The sequence below is a fragment of the Gossypium arboreum genome, chromosome 6 (genome assembly GCF_025698485.1).
Source record: "Gossypium arboreum isolate Shixiya-1 chromosome 6, ASM2569848v2, whole genome shotgun sequence".
Classification (NCBI taxonomy): Eukaryota; Viridiplantae; Streptophyta; class Magnoliopsida; order Malvales; family Malvaceae; genus Gossypium; species Gossypium arboreum.
The window spans coordinates 18098329-18120194 of NC_069075.1; the positions used below are offsets into that span (position 1 = coordinate 18098329).

The 21866-nt window shown below is 32.6% G+C and overlaps 1 protein-coding gene across 2 annotated transcripts; it reads right to left on the bottom strand.

The window, feature by feature from the left end:
* Positions 1 to 423: 423 nt before the first annotated feature.
* Positions 424 to 7082, bottom strand: LOC108486734 (protein STRUBBELIG-RECEPTOR FAMILY 6-like). 2 transcript variants are annotated; one of them, XM_053030020.1, is made up of 16 exons: positions 6769 to 7082; positions 5795 to 5927; positions 5621 to 5692; positions 5466 to 5531; positions 5295 to 5366; positions 5129 to 5200; positions 4950 to 5021; positions 4803 to 4868; positions 4649 to 4711; positions 4246 to 4562; positions 3268 to 3551; positions 2370 to 2641; positions 1777 to 1909; positions 1251 to 1393; positions 1044 to 1152; positions 424 to 892 (listed from the first exon to the last, which is right to left on the bottom strand). In XM_053030020.1, exons 1-16 carry the CDS (start codon positions 6857 to 6859, stop codon positions 731 to 733), a joined length of 2127 nt encoding a protein of 708 aa, XP_052885980.1. In that variant the 5' UTR covers positions 6860 to 7082; the 3' UTR covers positions 424 to 730. The 2 variants fall into 2 exon arrangements, with proteins under 2 accessions (XP_052885980.1, XP_017646422.1); XM_017790933.2 differs by having other exon boundaries at positions 996 to 1152.
* Positions 7083 to 21866: the final 14784 nt, after the last annotated feature.

Below are 21866 nucleotides of genomic sequence, written 5' to 3' on the forward strand. Positions count from 1 at the left end.
TGACAGCTGGGTGGATTTCAAACAATTTTCATTTTCTCAACAACTTCAATGACCAGGAGAGTTAGTTGTTGACTATTGACTAATTAGTTAAGTCAATTACTATTTAGTTGACAGTTAAGTCTATTATTACTAGTTACTAGACAGTTACTAGTTAGTTGCTTATCAGTCTCTATAAAAAACAATGTGTCATCAACATATCAATATAGCTCTGACGATTCATCTTTTCAGTATTTTTTGATAGTTCAAAGATTTGATTGACGAAATAGAAGTCCAAAGACCAATTAAGTCCAAAAATACTTTAAAGACCAACTAGATACAAATGGATAAGTTCAAGAGTCAATATATATATATAACCCTTTTATTTATTTCATTAGGGCTTACCAGATAGAAAGGAAAAAACGTTGCAGAAACAAGGGAAAGATATTTGTGAAAAATTTTACTTTTTTAGGGCATTATTACATCTGCAGCTTCCTGTGATATTTACTTAAGGGAATAAAATGGAAATGTAGTGTTTAACATGCACACAACGGTGAAAGAATTTCAATTGATGGGGTTGGACTACATTGCAACATATTACCAAGTGAAGGGCTGATTTGAAACTTAGGCTAAAGTTAGGGGGTGTATATTTTTATTAGTTACAATAATATTACCAAAAAACAATAATACTCGACATGATTACAATCTAAAGTCCTTGTCACCATAACAGTCAAAGCGTCTACTTCATATCCATTCAAGACACGTAGTCATGTGCATCATCAGCGACAGCGTTATCGGTTCTCTGAGATGCACCTTGGTCTGTCCCTATTGTTCTCTTACTCATGTTAGCTCGTTGCACTAGTCGAACCAATGCTTCAACCACTTCCGACATAGGAGGCCGGAATTCGGGCTCCGGCTGTTCCAGAGAGACAATTAAAAGGATCAGTTAAATGCTACGGCAATGAAGATGAAACAAGCAGCTCACAAGTTGTCTTGGCATTTTTCAACCAAGACATTACCTGGACGCAAAGTGCAATAACGTCGGCAAACCGAGAGAGAGACTTAACCGGGTAAAGCCCTTCAAGTGCAGGGTCAACCATCTTAGATAGAGCATCAATATCATGCAGCTGAGGTGTTGCCCATCGAACCAAAGACTGCTCTAGTCTTGGCCTTGTGCTGTTCAAAACATTCGCATACTTAGAATTGCGGTGAACTAAATGGATGCTAATACATCGAACGATGGAATACCAAATACTTCATAGATGATTCCTCACCTATCAAATGGCTTACGTCCTGTGAGAAGTTCCAACATAACCACTCCAAAACTGTAAACATCACTCTTAAGAGAATACTGACCAGACATGGTAACTTCGGGTGCACCGTATCCAGACATGGTAACATCATCATGATTTAGTACCTGCATAACAAATACCCTACATTAATCATTCACTTTTAGCATCCAATTAGCTGCACCAGAAAACCCTAGTGCATTAGAGACCTGAATGATACTGTTCATAGACCATGAAATTCACAAAATTCAATTCAAGTGGAACGTAATGCTTTTTGAGGATGCATAGAAAGCCATTTTAAAACTTTTCAAACGGTCACTACATTTGTGGTCAAAAAATGGTTTGATACCTCTAAAACTTGTAAAAATACCAATTAACATATGAAATGCAAGTAATTGGAAAGAAGAACCCCATTGAACAAAAGAGACAAGACAGGTTCAAATATAGATGAAGTACAACATAGTTGTGCAGAGCTAACTGGAAACTCAATAACTGAACTAATGAGATTTACCTGATCTGCATTTGGAAAAAAGGTTGCCAAGCCTGAGTCTGAAAGGTGAGGATTGAGTTCAGCGTCAAGTAAGATGTTTTCTGACTTGATATTTTTATGAACAATAGATGGCGAGCAACCTTCATGCAGGTACCTTTAAGAAAAATTATGAATTCTTTGTAGCCATTTGACAAGAGATAATAATCACTAACAGCCAATAGATACTACTAGCATATTTACAAATAGTTAATTCTCAATTGTCATCAACTGGGTATTGCTAGGGACGCCAATATCTTCAACCTCATCACATAACTACCTGGCTTTGCAAGGTTCAAAGGGTCTAGTAACTAGAGTTGGCAAAACTTGAACACAATCTACATAAAATTGGTGAACAGTTTCACATGCATGATGCAAATGCCGAAACACAGTATAAATGGAAAAGAAGACTAGGGAGGAAAATAAAAGTTACTGGGAATTAGGGGGCTCAACATTAGCCGCTTACAAGAGGGAAAAAGAGTAAAAGGAGATTAACGGCAGCCCCTTCTACCAGCTGTGATGATCTAAAATGAGATGAAATAATGGCTATTGTTCCCATTATCAAATTATTGACTTACTCTAATGCACGTGCAGTCCCCAAAGCAATTTTGACACGGGAGTTCCAAATCAATGGCTTGCTGTACTCATCTGATAGATGCAGAAACTCATGGAGTGAGCCATTTTTGTGGAACTCGTAGACAAGTAGGTGCTGTCCATGCTCTGAACAATAGCCAACCAGCTTTGTGACATTTGTGTGATGCAACTCGGAGATATTTGAAACTACCCCTATAAAATCATCAGACAGTTCACTGGGAAGAACTGATGTATTTATTTTCTTCACAGCAAGAACCTATGGCAGTATGAACACAAGGTACCAGCAAGGTGAGTACTGAGTAGAAAATTCTTAAAAAACTTATGGCAAGTAAACCACAAACTACGGGCAAAACAATTATGGAGATGAAAAAGGGATCTCTTAGGTTTTGCTTGTGTGCTTGGTAAGAAAACTGAAAAAATTGAAAGAAAATAATTTTCATTCTTTTATTTGAAAAATGAGAGGAAAGGAAATGAAACTTTTGAAAAATGCATAATTTTGAAACTAACATGCATGTCTCTCATTTGGAATAATTTGTTTTTATGTACTAGGATGGAAAATGGCCACCTTTTACCTTTCTTATTTTCTTTTCTCTCACTTTTCTTTCCTACCAAGCACACACAAAATTTATTTTCTTTTCACTTTTCCACACCCTCCTTCCACTTTTCCAACCAACCAAGTACTTTCTTATTGAAAAAACTCATGCACCACACTTAAAGATTGTAGAAATAGAGGTGCATACAAAGATTAAATATACTTATGAAAAGAGTATTTCTCAAGATAGAGCATGTAGTAAAACAGAAGTTGCTATAAAATATTAATGCACAGATCATGCTCCATTAATTTTGACATAAATATAGATTTTGCGTGAGGAAGATTCACACCTTGCCATCATCAAATTGAGCTCGATAAAAACGTCCAAAAGATCCTTCACCAAGAAGATTTTCAACACTGAAACTACCAGTAGCCATCTGGAGGTCTGCTATTGAATAAGATGCAACATTTTTAGGAGCTGCAACAGCCTTCTTAACAACAAAAGGCTTTTTAGAAAAGTCTTCTTCATCAAATGATTTGTGACGGTCAACAGGTGGGGGTCGAAGGTTTATTGAAGCAGGTGTATCAAAGGTCTTGGTGTCAACTGAAGAAGCAGACTGTATAGATTTCATTTCTGCAATGCAATTTTAAGCATGAGAAGAAACAAATAGTTTGATCAAGAGAAGCAAAAATGTTTTAGATAAAAAAAAAATTAACATAGACATTATAAAAGCAAACAAATGCTATACAATTTATGTGCAGCCCACAGCAGCAATCACAAGTTAAATTACGTCTAGCAGTATACAATAGCATTTCAACATGATAAAATCAGAATATTTTGAAAACAACACCCCCTCCCCCCGGGGCTAAAAGTAGAAAAGAACCAAGAGGCTTCAGTTAGAGTCTCCCATATCCCTTTATGAAAGCAAATGGCTTAAATTCACAATCTATGAAGAAATGCCTATCAAATCATGGAGTCAAGAAAGGATCTTCACAGAAGCATATTTTCTTCTAACCTACTGAATTGTTTACATCATAAGTTCTTTGCATTTCTACTACTTTGAGCATACATAGCATATTCAAATTGGAGTCTAAAGTTACAAAACCAAGGAGATAAGTTCTAAACGAAAGTCCTCGATATCCTTAAGAGATTTATTATCTACAAGAGTAAGTTTATAGCTTCTGCAGCTTGAATGAAAGACACGAAATCTCTTCATCAATAAATCCAATGCAGCAGCATTCCAAGCAACGTGAGCAAACAGTAAAGATAGCTATTTGGTGAAATTTAACTGGCCACCATGCAGAGTTGCAAATAGACTGAGTGTTACCTTGCACTTCATTAGAAGGAAGAGGAGCAAAGGGTTGATTATCAAGCTTTTCAATATCTGAGGATGTCCTCCTGGATCTTCTCTTCACCAGAAAGAATGCTACAAGAGCCCCAACAATAAGGATGGATATTACTATTCCTGCTATGCCTCCACCTCCAATCCCTGATTTGCTACCCCCACCAGGCCCACCACTAGAACCACTATCCGATGGGGAACTATTGCTAGCAGATTTGTGATTTCTATTATTTCTAGTGGCAGGAGGGGTACCAGGAGGAGGTGGAGGTGCAGGCCCCAAGCTCCAGGAATTACCATCCTTCCTGTCATGAAGATTATTCAGATTGAAATTGCAAAGGACTTTAATACAAAGAAGTCATGGCACTTGATATTTAAGTCAAATGCTTACTGCAAATTGATGCTTTTCAATTGATCAGGTATCCAGCCAGTAAAACGATTATCGGAGACATACCTGTGAGACATAAAAACGACTATCACAAAGGTTAGTATTACAGGGTCATTTACATTATTTGGAAACAAAAGAATGATAACAGGTCACCCACAGAATGTCAAGGGGAAGATTGGCAAGCACATCAATAGTGCCTGTAAACTGGTTGTTCTGCAAGTACCTGCAAAAGGGAAAAAAGCACATTTCAGGAGATTCCACCATATGCACTTGTTCCACAAAAGATATTTCCTATACTACTTACATAGTGTTCATACTAGTAAGATTCTTAAAACTCTCAGGGAGATCACCAGTCAGAGAATTGAAAGAGAGATCCCTGAAGCAAAGAATAAAGATAACTGTTAGCTCAGTGTTAAATTAACTTAAAGATAGGCATCTACGGAAAACAACATAATCTGAATGGTGGTAGGAAGAACATTTTACAATGTAGAGAGGGAAGAAAGTGGTCCAAACATGTCACTCAATTGGTTCTGCAACTGGTTATGTGCAAGATTTCTGCATTTCCAGAAATAGAAAAGAAAAAAGAGTGCATCAATTTAAATTTCTACAGACCTTGTGTCAACAATTGAATATTTGGAACACTACTTACAGGTATTGAAGAGAATGCATCTGATTTATGGAATAAGGGACACTTCCAGTAAATTGATTAAATGCAAGATTTCTGCAGACAAGTGAACATTATATTATATAAAAATCGTTAAAAAATAAGAAAAGAAACAGAAGAAATAGGAAAGGAAACAAATACAAGTTTGAAACATACAATCGCTGCAAGTTTTGAGGAATATCATATGGTATATCACCTGCAAGATTGTTATTGCTCAAGTCCCTGCAGATTCGATCAAATATCACTATAAATACTACCTTATAGATGTAAGAAAAGAAAACCAATCCACTACTAAAGATTAGATTTCCTACAGTTCCTTCAATGATGTCAAACTTTGAAGGCTGTAACCCATTGACCCGGAAAGTGCGAGATTTGACAGCTTACTGAAAAAAAAAAAAAAAAAAAAGGCAAATAGAAGAATAGTTAGCATCAGCTGATTTAAGATATCTCAAAGGAAAAAAGAAAAAAAAAAAAAAGAAGATTACATTTCAGTGACACGTTGGTCTGAGCAAGTAACACCTTTCCAGGACTGCCCACATGGATCACCATTGTTAGCGGTCCACCCAGTTAGCTGCTGTGGTGAATTTAAACTGCTGAACATAACCCCTAGGGCAGAAGCTGCAAATCAAACATCCAACAAGGAGAGTAGTTTTAATCACAAGTATTAAATTCTTCCACTTCTCGGTTGCAAACGTTCATGGAAACCAATTCATTACAATCACTCATATGGACTACTGTGCTTCCATGCACACAATGTACGTTTAACAAATTTATCTTTCTAGTAAATATATATTTAGCCATCCTTCAAGTGATTACTGACCTAGCTATTAATGAGCAAAATGGTAAGTCAGAAATTTAGCCAAAGCTACAGGAACCGCATCAAAACAGGGAATTTTGACATACAAATACAAGAGCTCTTTTTGGTCTTCATAATGCAGTCTTAACAAATAGTTAATTTGGGCTAATGCTATATCCATGCTTATACTGATGGTAAGGCAAGATAGCCATGAGTCCACAAGCATGGAAAAAAAATTGTATTAACACCCAGCAAGAGAAGTGGGGAGAAAGATTAGCTTGTTCCAGAAAGAAGCACTTCAGAGAAGAGTCAAAAAGATTAGAAATTTCGTCCAGGAATATATATCCTACAAACTTACGAGTAGAATTGAATTCAGAACTGAAATCCTAAACTTCCCATTCTTATCTCCATAATCTAACAAAACCCACCTTTGAAAGCAAGGTGAAAACTTTGCAAATAATAAACAAAACTGACGAAGTTTTAGCAAGAAAAAGGCAATGCAATCAAGTAAGTTCGTTTTAAGCCACAATCACCTAAAAGCAGATAAAGAACCAAAAAAGAAACACCACAGATGATACAGATTCGGCAAGAAAAGGTAGCCATATGCAGAATATAGAAATCTTAAAAAATATGGAGAAAAGGCAAAGGGAAAGTAACACAAACCATCTCCTTGATCTGTAGCAGCATTTGCACATCCCAAAATGCAGACTGTAAGCAGCACCAAAACCAAACCTTTTCTCCAAATTTCTGCCATCTCTCTCCAAAATGCTCACTTACCAGTTCCCACTAACCAGAAATGATTTTGGGTTTATGCTTACTCTTCGTTCCTTTTTTTTTTTCTAAATGATAATCTTTATTTTTTTTAACTCTAAAGAATTTATATTTATTTAGCCACTATAACTAAGTAAAAGCTAGCAGACACGACTTAACCAGTAGAATCCAAATCCCACAAAAGTTAAATATTTTTACATTGAACGGCCCTTGTCTATAACACGAATTACCATTTTTAATTCAATAAATGTTACATAAAATAATTTTTAATCAATAATTAAATAATTCTTAATTTGTTTCCTTACTTATCAATTAAATTAACTTTTTTACATATATAAACATCACAAATTCCTTTCCTTTTCTTTTCTTTTTTATAATTTGTTTCTTTTAATGTAACTTGCACTGATAAGAAAATGAAAATGCAAGGAGTCGCTTACACTTTTAGTAGGTGTATCTAGCTTTGATAATTGTCATTTCTTTCATTTAAAATGCTACCACTGCTTTGATTCATATGCCACTGCTAAAATTTTCCAATAATAAAATAGCATTCCTAACTTTCACAAGGCTTATATGTTTTTGTTTTTAAAATTTACATTATTATATTTTAGAATATGACAGTTTAAGGTTGCGCCATATTATTACATAAAAATTTAAATTTTTTTAAATTTAGATGATAATATGATATAACTTAGATTAAATATTACTTTTATCTTTTTGTAATCATTATACCATTACTACCCATTGATTTTTGGGGTTTCAAAACCACTCCATTGTCTTGCTTTTTGTTTTTGACAGATGTAAATTATGTGATCATAATTTTCGCATAGTTTCAGTTTAGAGCGTCAATTTCGGCTTAGATTCTTAAGCAATGAAAGGGTTGATAGGCTTTTGGGTTTCAGGCTGACGACTAGACTGTGACATTTTGAAAGGAGTGAGTAGCACTGTCAGACCCAAACTTGTTTGCATCTGCAATGGAAAATTACAGGCTTACAATCCGTGATTCCACCGCCAAATGTTCGACTTTTTATTTTTCCTTTTTAAAATCATTTTAACATTTGTGTTATAGAGAGTATTAACAGTAAAAGTAGCATAAATTTTCTTATAGTATATTTTAATTTTATTAAAAAAATTAAAATAATTAATTTTATAGATGAGTGAATAAAATAGTGCTTATGTTAAAATTTGATGTTTATATAAAGTATAATAATAAATTTAGCCATCAACCTTTACATATTTATTCAATTTAATTCATATTCTTTTATTAAAATTAAAATTTTGAACTAATAAGGCTAAATAGTAAAAAGGCCTTAGTAATAAATTAAAATTAATCAATTCAGCCCTTTTAAAATTTAAATATTATTTAAAAATCATAAAATTATAAAAATTTATAAAAATTATAAAAATTTAAAATTATAAATTTTTGTTAAAAATAATAATACCAACCCAATAAAAGAGTAGGGTCAATTTTTTAAAATACTATAACCATTAGATTTTAATGGGTTGAAATTGTTATTTTAATATAAGTTTTATAATTTTATAATTTTATAATTTTTATGATTTTAATAATTTTTAAATTTAAATGGGCTTAATTGATTTTTTAATTTGTTATTAATGCCTTTTGACCTTTAGCCTTATTAGTTTCAAAAATTTCTAATTTACTTCAAAAAAGAATAGGGTTGTAACACGAGGTTTGTGCAAGTATACACAATCATTATCAAGTAATAAGTAAGTATTGAGTTATTATCTCCACAGATATTGTATTTGTGTTAAATCACTTGATTGTAAAATTATTCTTAACAATTTGGTAAATAAAAACACAATATGGTTGAGAAGTGATAATTAAAATTAAATATATTAAACTAAATGCAATGATCCTTAATGCAAATTATCCTAAGTATGCAAACTATACGAATGGGATAGATTTTAGCAAGATTAAACACAATTTGCAACAATTATAACATAAATAAACTAGGACAATTACTTTAATTAAACTCAATTTATTATCAACATGCTTAATAACATTCGGAAAAATATTCCATGGAATCTCGATCTTTCATGAGTTTGAAAACCACATTAGGTCCTTTCGGAATCCTTTACTTAGTAAATATGCATTTTACTGATCCATATTTACTAGGGGTTTCTTAGCATTCGTGAGAGGTAACAGGAACATGTTAGGTTTGAAACAATTTAATCACACAAATCTAAAAACTATGTAGATAATAGAGCTTGGTTAGAGTTGTTATGTGACCTGTAATTTAATAGGGTTAGGATCTAAATTGAGCATGCACATTTCAATTATGTGTCCACTTGCAGTCGTCTGGTTAGGATCACTCAACTAATTCAGATGCATTTCAATCACGTATGAACGAAATGCAGACTTGATTTTAATTAAAAACATGATTGATTGAGGCACAAACATTATAAGCATGAATTAAATAAATATTATTTAATCAAAGCAATCATCCTAGCTTAAATAAAATTAAGCTAACATTGTTGTAAACAAGAACAAAGAACACATAGCAAACATTTTCATATTAAATTAAAGAAAAGAAAGATTAAACCCAAATTAGAGTGGCTGTCACCCAAGACTCTGACTGATGAGGCTCCTTCACTCATTAGCTTTGCTCCTTTGGTAATGGCTCTCCAAGGTGGCCGACCAAAGGCTTTTTAAGAGGCTTAATTGCTAAAATCTCTATGAAGAGATGATGCTAAGTGTGGGGAATGGAAAATGCTAAAAAGAATTGAGAGAGAAGAGAACGATGAGGGATAATGGATGAGGGATCAAATGAGGTCTTATTTATAGGTGAAGAAAGGAGGTTAGTTTGCTAAAAATAGAGAGGTTTAGTCTCTTCAAGCTTTTCCAATGAGTGGCTGACCATGCTTAGTGGATTTGAGTTGAATTTTGCTTGATTTTTAAGCAATTTAAATGGCATAACAACTTCGAACTGAGACTCGGTCAAATGTAAATCTTTGGGCAAATCTCTAATTTCTTCAACATTGCAAGGACCTTGTGTAATTGAACCAAAAAGCGGTTTATGTGTACAGCCATGTGTAGCCAAATTTGGGTTGACTTGGTCTTCAATTTGGACGAGTTTTTTTTTTTTTTTATAATCTAGCAAAACTATTTGACCTGTCCAGAATAAATAGATAAATTAAAGGACCAAAGAACAAAATTTATCCAATTTAAATAATTAATTCAAACTCAAATTATTAATGAAATATTTTAAAATGAATTATTAAAAATAATTTTATATTTTATTATTTAATTTAATCATGAATGACCCATTTTATGTCTTAAAAATATAATATGTTCAAATAAATATAAAATAAGTCATTTTATGCATGAAAACTATATAATAAAGCATAAAATCACATTTTAATAATTTCTATGTCCTAATTTCAGATTTTCACATATTTTAGTAATTTATTAAACAATTACTTAGTTTTAACAACGGATTTAAGTAAAAATGTGATAAATTACATAGGAAAAATCCTATATATTTTTCAATTTACACACCCCCAAACTTAAATTATTACTCGTCTCGAGTAATGTTTATGCACAGCAAAAGTTCTTGCTAAGGCAAATTTGCTAACTGTGTAAACAACATCAGTCTTTGTCCCATAATCATGCATTAATAACTTCATGTTCATAGATCTTCTTTAATAACAAGTAATTCATATGCAAATATTTTTAAAGTTTTATACTAAGTTTCAAAATATGCCAACATGAATCATAGTTTGTATGTATGTCACAGACACAGATAACATTCTTCATTCAACATAATTTCTTATCAATCAAGCAAACAATCATAAACTTATTTATGATCTTCATATATTGAACTTAGTACTTTCTATCCACTAATGTAGGTGACATAATCATCAAATCAATAGGTCTTTTATAAGGTTATAATGGGGCTCGGTTAAAGGTAGGGATTTTAAGAGATGAGACATTTTGGTTTCAAAATCTTAACCTTTAACTGTCTTAGATTTCTCAAAATACAGCCTTTTTCTTTAAGTGAACCTTTGGAACACCTCCAAACTTATTTTGAATTCAAACTCATACATTTTTCCTTTTTTGGAGACTGAGCAAACTTTTCTTCTCTCTTCCTTTATCTTTTTTTTTAAGCATGAACACATACATCTTTTTGAAAATTTCCTCAAATGTTAATTACCAAGACAACTTTAGTTAAGATGGGTGCCCAAAATTAGGATAACTTAAAAAGATGGTAACGTGGCTTATAATGTAGGTTAATTGCAATAAACAAGCCTTTAAGTTCAAAATTACAATTTCAAGGGTCTAATATCATAAGGTTGGCTTGAAAAGGCTCCAACAATCCAAAGAAATAGTGCCTATATCATTTTAGATTTTTATGTTCCCTAGGATTTCGCCTTAAGAAAGTTACTAAGTCAATTTTAAAGATATAAACCTTTATGCATGTCTAATCTCAAGAGAAATTAAGTTTTCATGGAAAACGTTACTAAGGCTAAGATCATACAAGCATTCTATTCTTCATGATAACATACTTTCACTCAAAATCATCATTCATACTTGCATACAAACTATCTCATTAACAAAAAAAAAATGTCTCTAAACATTACTTTATTAAAACATACTTATGAAAGAAATGATTGAAACATACTTGAAAATTTTAAAAATTTGAGCAATTTATTTGCCTTACCGCCTTTAAAAATAAGCAATGTTCTCATTGCAAGAACAAAGTAATGAATTAAAACTGAACACCAGATAGGGTTGAAAAGAAAGAGAGGTGAGTCATTAAGACTGCTTAAATATCAAATCTTTCCTAATAACCCAATCTTAGACATGTTCATTCCTATTACCACATTACTTAGTCTTTTTCTTTCTAAAGAAGTGCTAAGTTTATTCATGCTTGTTATGTTTTATTCTGCAGAAATTAAATCCTAATTACGAAAGAAATAAATTCCTAAAGACCTAAAAATAATTAAATAAATCAAGACAAGAATCCCCCATTTTATTTTTCTTACTCATTCCACTTGTCTTTTTCAGCTCCATCTCTGCTTGCATAGTCATTATCTTCCGTCCATGTCTCAAAGATAGCATCTGAGAACTCAGGAACAAAAGTATTAGAAATATTCTTTAAAGCATTTCAAATTGAGTCATCTCTAATTTTTGTATATTTCCAGTAAGTTTGTTGTTGATTGTGCATGAACTTGCACATATCCATCATAATTGACAACTCTGATTTCTTTGAAGCACTTGCAAAATTCGGCATTGGAGTTGTAGATTCAAGTTCAACACTTAGCTTGACTATTTCTTTTTCTGGCTCAACCTCTGGTTCAGGGGTTGCAGATCCTTCAACTGGTTTAGGACTGTTCGGTTCCTTGTCAGATTCTTCTTCTTCAGTGTCTATAAATTGAATTAGTTTCAGTTTCAGTTTCTTTTGTTGACTCCTCAGTATCTAGCTCAGTTGGCTCTTCTTGCTCGCCTTGATTCAACTCATGCACCTTCTTTACTAACCTTTCAAGATCATGATTTGTAATACACCCTTGAACATATTGCCTCTTCAGATTTGCTTATGTTTTAACATAGGCCCTTAAGAAAGTGAAGTGATTAATGATGGGAAATAAGCACTTCCTGTCTTCTTTTTAGCACAATCATGAATTTCTTTGAGAATAATTTTCCCAACATTAATGGACTTTTCTGTCAAAATTGCATATAACAAGATCATTCGTTCCATCGAGATGGTGGAATTATGTGAGATAGGCATAAAACTGTAATAAGCGAAATAAAACCATACATTTGCTACTGGTTTTAGGTATTCCCTTCGGCAAGAATGACTTCCATACTTTCTTATAATCCATTGGGATCCTGGATTTGTCACAACATCAAGCACTTGTTGAAGAAAACCCCAATTGATATTGTTCATCATAGGGTAGAACTCATCTTTTTCAACATCAGGTAAGTTAAACAAATTATTGATGGACTTAGAAGTAAGAGGTACTTTTTTCTTTCGAACGATGACCTCAGTAGCATCTTCCATAGTCAAACTAGCATAGAATTCTAGAACTAGTTCATCATCGGGAAATGAACGAGCATCACAAAATCGTTCCCACTTGAAAGCATTAATTTTCTTTCTAATCGGTATAGGAAAAACCATCAAATCATGACTCTTCAAGTTAAAACCTCTTTTCGACATCATAGCTTGATGCTTGAAGATTGAATCAAATCTCTCTTTCACTTATTAATCGATCAAAATCGAGTTTTCAAGAGTAGTCTTTGAAGATCTAGTTCTTTTGCGAGACATGGTATCTTTTCTTGAGAATTTTAAAAAGTTTCTGTATAAGGGGGAAAAGAGAAATCGACAAGGTGGGTAAGGACTTGCTACGATGAAAATCTTACGATGGCAAGGATGGTGTGACGATAACGACAGTGTGCGATAGCAACGGTGGTGTGCGGTGGCAATGTTAGTGCTTCGGCAATCTTCTTGCAGTGGCAATGGGTGACTTTGGCAAAAAGAGAAGAGAGACTGGGGTTTCTTTCAAGATTTGAAGCTAGCAGCATAAGAGAGAGATTTAGGGATTTTTAGGGTTAAACAAATTACTTTGAGGGATATGAAAAATAGTAGAATGAAGAGGAGTTTATATAAGGAAGAATTAGGGCAACATGTAGCAAAAATTTAGCTATATTAAGGTTACTTGGGCGGCAAGTAATGGGAGTGGCGCCAAAGTATGGATTTTTCCCTCCTTTTTGCTATATTAGGCTTCAAACTCAGACTGTATTTATAAACTTACTCAAGAAAAAAAATGATTAGTATTTGGGCCAAATTTGACCCCCTTTATTAACAGAAAAATTTAAAATTTAAACAAAACAAATGAAACTTCAAAATTTTAAATCTTAATTAGAAAATTTCTTCTTAACAAATTACATTAAATTAATTCCCAGGAAAGGTTGGAGGGGTCATAGCAGTCCTGCTTAAGTTCCAATCTCCTTAGACAGAATTAATTAAATGTAATAAGTTAAGAAAATAACTTCTAATTATTTATTTATTTACAAAATGAGTTCATGAAAAATCAAGGGTCTGTTAATTTAAACGAGGATTCAGCACGCTTAACTTCACCATCCCAACAGTGTTTGAGACGTTGACCATTAACTTTAAATGTACCTCTGTAATTGTCCCATAATTCAATAGCTCCATAAGAATAAACTCGGTAGATGGTATAGGGTCCTTTCCATCCGGACTTAAGCTTCCTAGGAAATAACTTCAACATTGAATTAAACAACAAAACCTTCTGACCTTCTTTGAACTCGCGAGGTTGTATATGACTATCATGCCATCTCTTTGATATTTCTTTATACATTTTGGCATTCTCATAGGAAAACAACCCCAGCTCTTCCAACTCTTCAAGTTGTAACATCCTCCTCTCACCAGCTTGCTTAAGATCAAAGTTCAACTGTTTCAAAGCCCAGTGAGCTCTATTCTCCAACTCTAATGGCAAATGACATGCCTTTCCAAAGACTAACCGATAAAGAGTCATTCTTAACGGTGTCTTAAATGCTATTCGATAGGCCTATAATCCATCATCGAGCCTTCAATACCAACTTTTTCTGCTAGGGCGTACTCCCCTTTCAAGGATACCTTTGATTTCACGGTTCAATCTTTCAACTTACCCATTAGACTGGAGGTGATATGCAGTAGCAATCTTATGCTTCACATCATATTTGTCAAGTAACCACTTAAGCCATTTGTTCACAAAGTGAGAACCTTCATAACTAATAATAGCTCTTGGTGTCCCAAATCGTGTAAACACATGTTTATGTAGAAATCGCATGACTACCTTAGCATCATTTGTAGGGTATGCTTCAGCTTCAACCCACTTGGATACATAGTCCACAGCAACTAAGATGTATTTGTTCCTATATGAAGAAGGAAATGGGCCTAAGAAGTTAACGCCCTATACGTCGAATAATTTAATCTCCAAAATGTTTGTCAAGGGCATCTCATTCCTCCTTGATATATTTTCGGTCTTTTGGCATTTATCACAGTTTTTCATATAAGCATCTTTAAATATTGTAGGCCAAAAGAAACTTGCTTGAAAAATCTTTGTTGTAGTCCGTGTACCACCAAAGTGTCCCCACTTGGAGATGAATGGCAATTATACAAGATCTCAGCAATCTCACTTTCAGCTACACACTTTCAGATTATATTATCTGCACACTCTTTAAACAAAAATGGATCTTCTCAAAAAAACATACCGACTATCATGAAAGAATTTTTTCCTTTGTTGGTATGTCATTTCTTGAGGAATTATTCCACATGCAAGATAATTGGCAAAATCAACAAACCAATGTGTTTCATGAATTCGACTTACCAATAAGTGTTCATTTGGGAAATTCTCTTTGATAGGCACACATGATCGAGTTACTTTGTCTTGTTCCAACCTCGACAGATGATCAGCTATTTGATTTTCGACACCTTTTCTGTCTTGGATCTCAAGGTCAAATTCTTGGAGTAAAAGTATCCAACGAATTAGCCTCGGTTTCGCATCTTTCTTTGTGAGCAAGTATTTAATGGCCGCATGGTTAGTAAATACTATAACTTTGGTACCTAAAAGATATGAGCGGAATTTGTCAAAAGAAAAAACTATAGCAAAGAGTTCCTCTTCAGTTGCTGTATAATTGAGTTGGGCTCCCGTTAAAGTTCTACTTGCATAGTAAATAAGGTGAAACGCTTTGTTTCTTCTTTGACCTATCACAGCTCTAACGACATAATCACTTGCATCACACATCAACTTAAAAGGTGAGCTCTAATTAGGTGTAACGATTATTGGGGCTGAGATTAATCGTTTTTCAGATCTTCAAAAGCTTCCAAACATGCTTTGTTGAAATCAAACACTGTATCTTTCTCTAACAAAAAACAAAACGGTTTAGAAATTTTTGAGAAATCTTTGATAAACCTTCGGTAAAACCCAACATGGCTTAAAAAACTTCTGACTCCTTTCACATTAATTTGGGCCGGTAATCTTTCAATTACATCCACCTTTGCTTTATCGACTTCAACTTCTCTTTTTGAGATTTTATGCCCTAAAATAATCCCTTCCTTAACCATAAAATGGTATTTTCCCCAGTTAAGAACAAGATTCGTCTTTTTGCATCTCTTCAGTACCTTAGCCAAATTACTCAAACAAATATCATAAGTGTTAACAAAAACAAAAAAATCATCCATGAAAACCTCAACAAAATTTTCAACCATATCATTCAATATTGCCATCATGCATCGTTGAAATATTGCAGGTGCATTGCATAATCCAAAAGACATTCGCCTAAAAGCAAACGTACCATATGGGTAAGTAAAGGTTGTTTTATGTTGGTCCTCCAAAGCTACAACTATTTAGTTATATTCCAAATAGTCATCTAAAAAATAATAGAATTCATTACCTGCCAATTGATCTAACGTCTGATCCATAAAAGGCAACGAAAATGGTCCTTCTGAGTGGATTTATTTAATTTTTTGTAATCAATACAGATTCTCAAACTAGCAACAGTTCTAGTTGAAATCAACTCGTTACGCTCATTTTCAACAATCATGATTCCACCTTTCTTCGGCACACACTGCACTGAACTTACCCATGAACTATCTAAAATAGGATAGATGATTTTTGCATCTAACCATTTGATCACTTCCTTTCTCACAACTTCTTTCATAATAGGATTGAGCCTCCTTTGCCCATCAATTCAAGCTCTTTCACCTTCTTCCAAAATAATTTTATGCATGCAAATAGAAGGACTTATACCTCGAATATCAGCTATGGTCCAACCAATTGCTTTCTTAAATTTCTTTAGAACAACAATTAGTTGCTCTTCTTGATTTTTCGTCAGTTCTGCTGAAATAATCACAGGCAAAGTGGAACAGTCACCTAAATAAACATATTTCAAATGGGAAGGAAGTACCTTTAGTTCGAGTTTAGGTGGTTCTTCAATTGACAACTTGGTTTGCACAAATTCTTTGACTTCTAACTCCAACGGTTCAAACCGTGTGGATTGAATAAAATTCCTCGGATTGGCTTTCATCAAAGCCATGTTTTCTTCACATTCTTCATCCTCCAAAGGGTCAAGGTCTAAGGCTTTCTCCAATGGATCTTCAAAATTGATTTCCATAGAAACCAAGGTTTCTATGACTTCCATAACTGAACACTCTTTTACCGGATCATCTTGAACTCGCATGGTGAGTTCACCTTTCTGCACATCAATTAACATTCCTCACTTGGCTAAGAAATGTCTCCCAAGGATGATCCACACTTTCTTTTCTGCTTTAAAATCTAAGACAATGAAATCAGCAGGAAAAATAAATTTATCGACTCTTACCAAAACATCCTAGACCTTTCCTTCTGGATATACTAAAGATCAATCTGCTAGCTAAAGTGTCACAGTTGTAGGTCTTACTTCACCTATCCCTAGCATCTTGAAAATAGACTTAGGCATCAAGTTGATACTCACTCTTAAATCATACGAAGTTTTACCATAATAAGATTCACCAATGTTACAGGGTATAGTAAAGCTTCTTGGGTCCTTCAATTGCGGTGGCAGTTTGTTCTGCAGGAACGCACTGCACTCTTTTGTCAAGGCAACAGTTTTATACTCACTCAGTTGTTTCTTCTTGGATAGTATATCCTTCATAAACTTCACATAATTTGGCATTTGTTCTAAACTCTCCACCAACGGAATATTGATGTGTAACTACTTTAGAACATCCAAAAAAACTTGTAACATATAGGTTTGTGCAAGTGTACACAGTCGTTATCAAGTAATACGTAAGTATCGAGTTATCGTCTCCACATGGATTGTATTTGTGTTAAATCATTTGATTGTAAACTTATCCTTAACAATTTGGTAAATAAAAACATAATATGGTTAAGAAGTGATAATTAAATTTAAATATATTAAACTAAATGCAATAATCCCTAATGCAAATTATCCTAAGTATGCAAACTATATGAATGGAATAGATTTTAGCAAGATTAAACATAATTTGCAATAATTATAACAAAATAAACTAGGACAATTACTTTAATTAAACTCAATTTATTATCAACATGCTTAATAACATTCGGAAAATATTCCATGGAAACTCGATCTTTCCTGAGTTTGGAAACCGCATTAGATCCTTTCGGAATCCTTTACTTAGTAAATATGCATTTTACTGATTTTTATTTACTAAGGGCTTCTTAGCATTCGTGTAAGGTAACAGGGACGTGTTAAGTTTGAAATAGTTTAATCACACAAATCTAAAAACTATGTAGACAATAGAGGTTCGTTAGAGTTGTTATGCAACCTGCAATTTAATTGGGCTAGGATCTAAATTGAGCATGCACATTTCGATTATGTGTCCACTAGTCGTCGTTTGGTTAGGATCGCTCAGCTAATTCAGGTGCATTTCAATCACGTATGAATGAAATATAGACTTAATTTTAATTAAAAACATGATCGATTGAGGCACAAACATTATAAGCATGAATCAGTAAAATATTACTTTATCAAAGCAATCATCCTAGCTTAAATAAAATTAAGCTAACATTGTTGTAAACAAGAACAAAGAACACATAGCAAACATTTTCAGATTAAATTAAAGGAAAGAAAGATTAAACCCAAATCAGAGTGGTTGTCACCTAAGACTCTGACTGACAAGGCTCCTTCACTCCTTCGCTTTGCTCCTTTGCTGATGGCTCTCCAAAGTGGCCGACCAAGAGCTCTTTAAAAGGCTTAATTGCTAAAATCTCTATGAAGAGATGATGCTAGGTGTGGGGAATGGAAAATGCTAAAGAGAATTGAGAGAGAAGGGAATGATGAGGGGTGATGGCTGAAGGGTCAAATGAGGTCTTATTTATAGGTGAATAGAATAGGGTAGTTTGCTAAAAATAGAAAGGTTTAGTCTCTTCAAGCTTTTCCAATGAGTGGTCGGTCATGCTTAGTGGATTTGAGTTGAATTTTGCTTGATTTTTAAGCAATTTAAATGCCATAACAACTCCGGATTGAGACTCGGTCAAATGTAAATCTTCGGGCAAATCTCTAATTTCTTCAACATTGCAAAGGCCTTGTGTAATTAAACCGAAAAGTGGTTTATGTGGGAAGCCATGTGTAGCCGAATTTGGGTTGACTTGGTCTTCAATTTGGATTTTTTTTTTTTGTAATCCAGCAAAGCTATCAGACCTGTCTAAAATAAATAGATAAATTAAAGGACCAAAGAACAAAATTTATCCAATTTAAATAATTAATTCAAACCCAAATTATTAATGAAATATTTTAAAATAAATTATTAAATATAATTTTATATTTTATTATTTAATTTAATCATGCATGACCCATTTTATGTCTTAAAAATATAATATGTTCAAATAAATATAAAATAAACCATTTTATGCATGAAAACTATATAATAAAGCATAAGATCACATTTTAATAATTTCTATGTCTTAATTTCATATTTTCACATATTTCAATAATTTATTAAACAATAACTTAGTTTTAACAACTAATTTAAGTAAAAGGGTGATAAATTACATAGGAAAAATCGTATATAATTTTCAGTTTACAGGGGTCAATTTAAATAAATGTGTAAAGGTTGATGGCTAAATTTGTTCTTATACCTTATATGTAAACACCAAATTTTAACTAAGGTCTTTTTGACCATTTAGTATAAATGTATAAACTTTGCTCACTCATCTAACGTATAGGAGATAATTTTTACATTTTTTAGTAGACAGGTAAAACACAATCCGTGTTTTAGTACAAAGGGTTTTATGGTACTTTTACCAAGTATTAATGTATTATTTTTACACATATCTTAGTATATAAGTTAACAATAAACTAATTCATTTGATAATATTTAGTCACTCTCATAACTGTTTTTAATAAATAGGAAAGGAAATTTTCATTTATTTAAAAAATCTTAATTTTACAAATTCTTTTACCTATTTATTTAATTTTACATTTAAATTTATATTAACTATTAATTATACAATTTATAATAATAAATTTATTATAATATTATATAGTTCGTTATTTCCTTTGAAAATTGACCTACGGTGGTAATAACATTTGCAAATTGCACCGTGCCTTTCATTCTTTTAAGGTATTAGGTTTTCTCCAATAATATTTTTGTCACATTTTAGTTATTCATTTTTTTCATCTATTTTATCTCTTAAACTTGATTATTTTTAAATCATCCTAAAATGAATGAAAAAGTTAACGATATTAACATTGCTGATATAACATACACATGGGTTTTCACGTGGAACCCAAGACAAGAATTAATTAATTTTTAAAAGTTTAAAAGTTTAAAATTAAAATTATTAAATTTACTTTAAAAATACAAAATTATTAAAATATACAATTTTTAATTTTTATTTTAAAAATTAATTAATTGGTAATGGACATATGTGTGGACTGTCATATGAAAGTCACATCAACAAAGTTAAAAAACGTTAACTTTTTTATTTATTTTGGGGAAAGTTAACAAACAGTGCAAGTTCAATAGTTGAAAGGGGCGAAAATTTAAATAAATAACTAAAATAAATTTTTTATAAAATTAGAGGATCAAATAAGTCATTATATATTATTTATGGTTTAAGGTCGGGATAAATATAGTATGTAAATGAATATTGGAGCGGTTAGTTAAGTCTTGGTTTATTAGTTAGGGAAGTACTTGGATCTTTCAACTATTCACATTTAATTTTTATGGTAAGTTGATATGTGGGTTTTCATCCTATTTTTTGTGCATGTCATTTATGAATTTTATTTGATTTTTCAATTAGTTTCTTTTATTGTATTTTTATTGATTTGATTATATATTATAATTGAAAGTGTATATATTTCTACTTATAAATATGTTGAATTAATTTTTAAATATTTAGAAACAAATCTTTAAATTTATATTTAAATATATAAATATATAAATATAAAATACAACATTTTTTTGGTTCTAAATAAAATACAAACTGTTAAAATATATAAATAGGACAAAATATTAGAGCTGTAAAACTTAAAAGCTGTTAGGTCAAATTAACAGCTTTTTCTTTTCAAGGGTTTTGTAATGGAGTTCATGACCACTAAACTAGAATTATATAAAAAAAATACTTTTTATTTGAATCTACACATGAATTATAGCCCCACACTAAAGTCCTAAAAATGTTTCCTCTTTATTTGCTTGGTTTTTATCTAAAAGATTAGACAAAAAAGCTTGATGTATGATGTGTTATATGAAATTATCTAGTTGAAGACAACCATCTCAATTCAAAATTGTTGATACAGTTATACAACAAGAAGAAGATATGAAGGATGTGATGAAAATTATGAGACCAATTTACTTAGTCGGGATGAAAAGTCAGAGGTTAAAAAGAGTATATAAAGGAAGAGTATAAAGACTAAGTGTTGAAGGTAAGCTTATAGAGTATAGGCTTAGTATCTTTGGAGAGCTGATGCTTCCTTTATTGTTCTTAGAGGTATTATAGGTGGGGTCTCGTGTAAGATAGTGTTAACTTGTTGGACTTGCCATCTAGCCATCATTGCCGAACGTATGGTGTGGATGTCTTTGATGGGACGAGGATGTCTATGATGAGACAAATCCTGTCATTCATTCTAGCTTGGTGGTACGAAGCAGTTGAATCCACGTAAGGTTTGGTAACCAATGATATCACGTTCTTAACAAAAGTTCAAGGCTTAGACCAGCGGATGGTTTCTGCATGTCCAAGTGGTTGGAACGAAAGGTGACCTTTCGCCTGACCACTGTCGAGTTTGCTACTCAGGCAGCCTTCCGACTTTCCATGTGTCTTTTATTGGGTAGGGGGTATAAAAATATCCCCCCATTGAGTCGAAAAAGGGTTTATAAATGTATTGTTCTACCTCCCATTTCTGTTCTTTTGATTTATCTTGTAGTTCATTTCTGGTTTCAATGAGCTAGCGGAAGGACTGATTGGACATATGTAATTGAAACTCAAATGTTTTATAATTAAGTTTC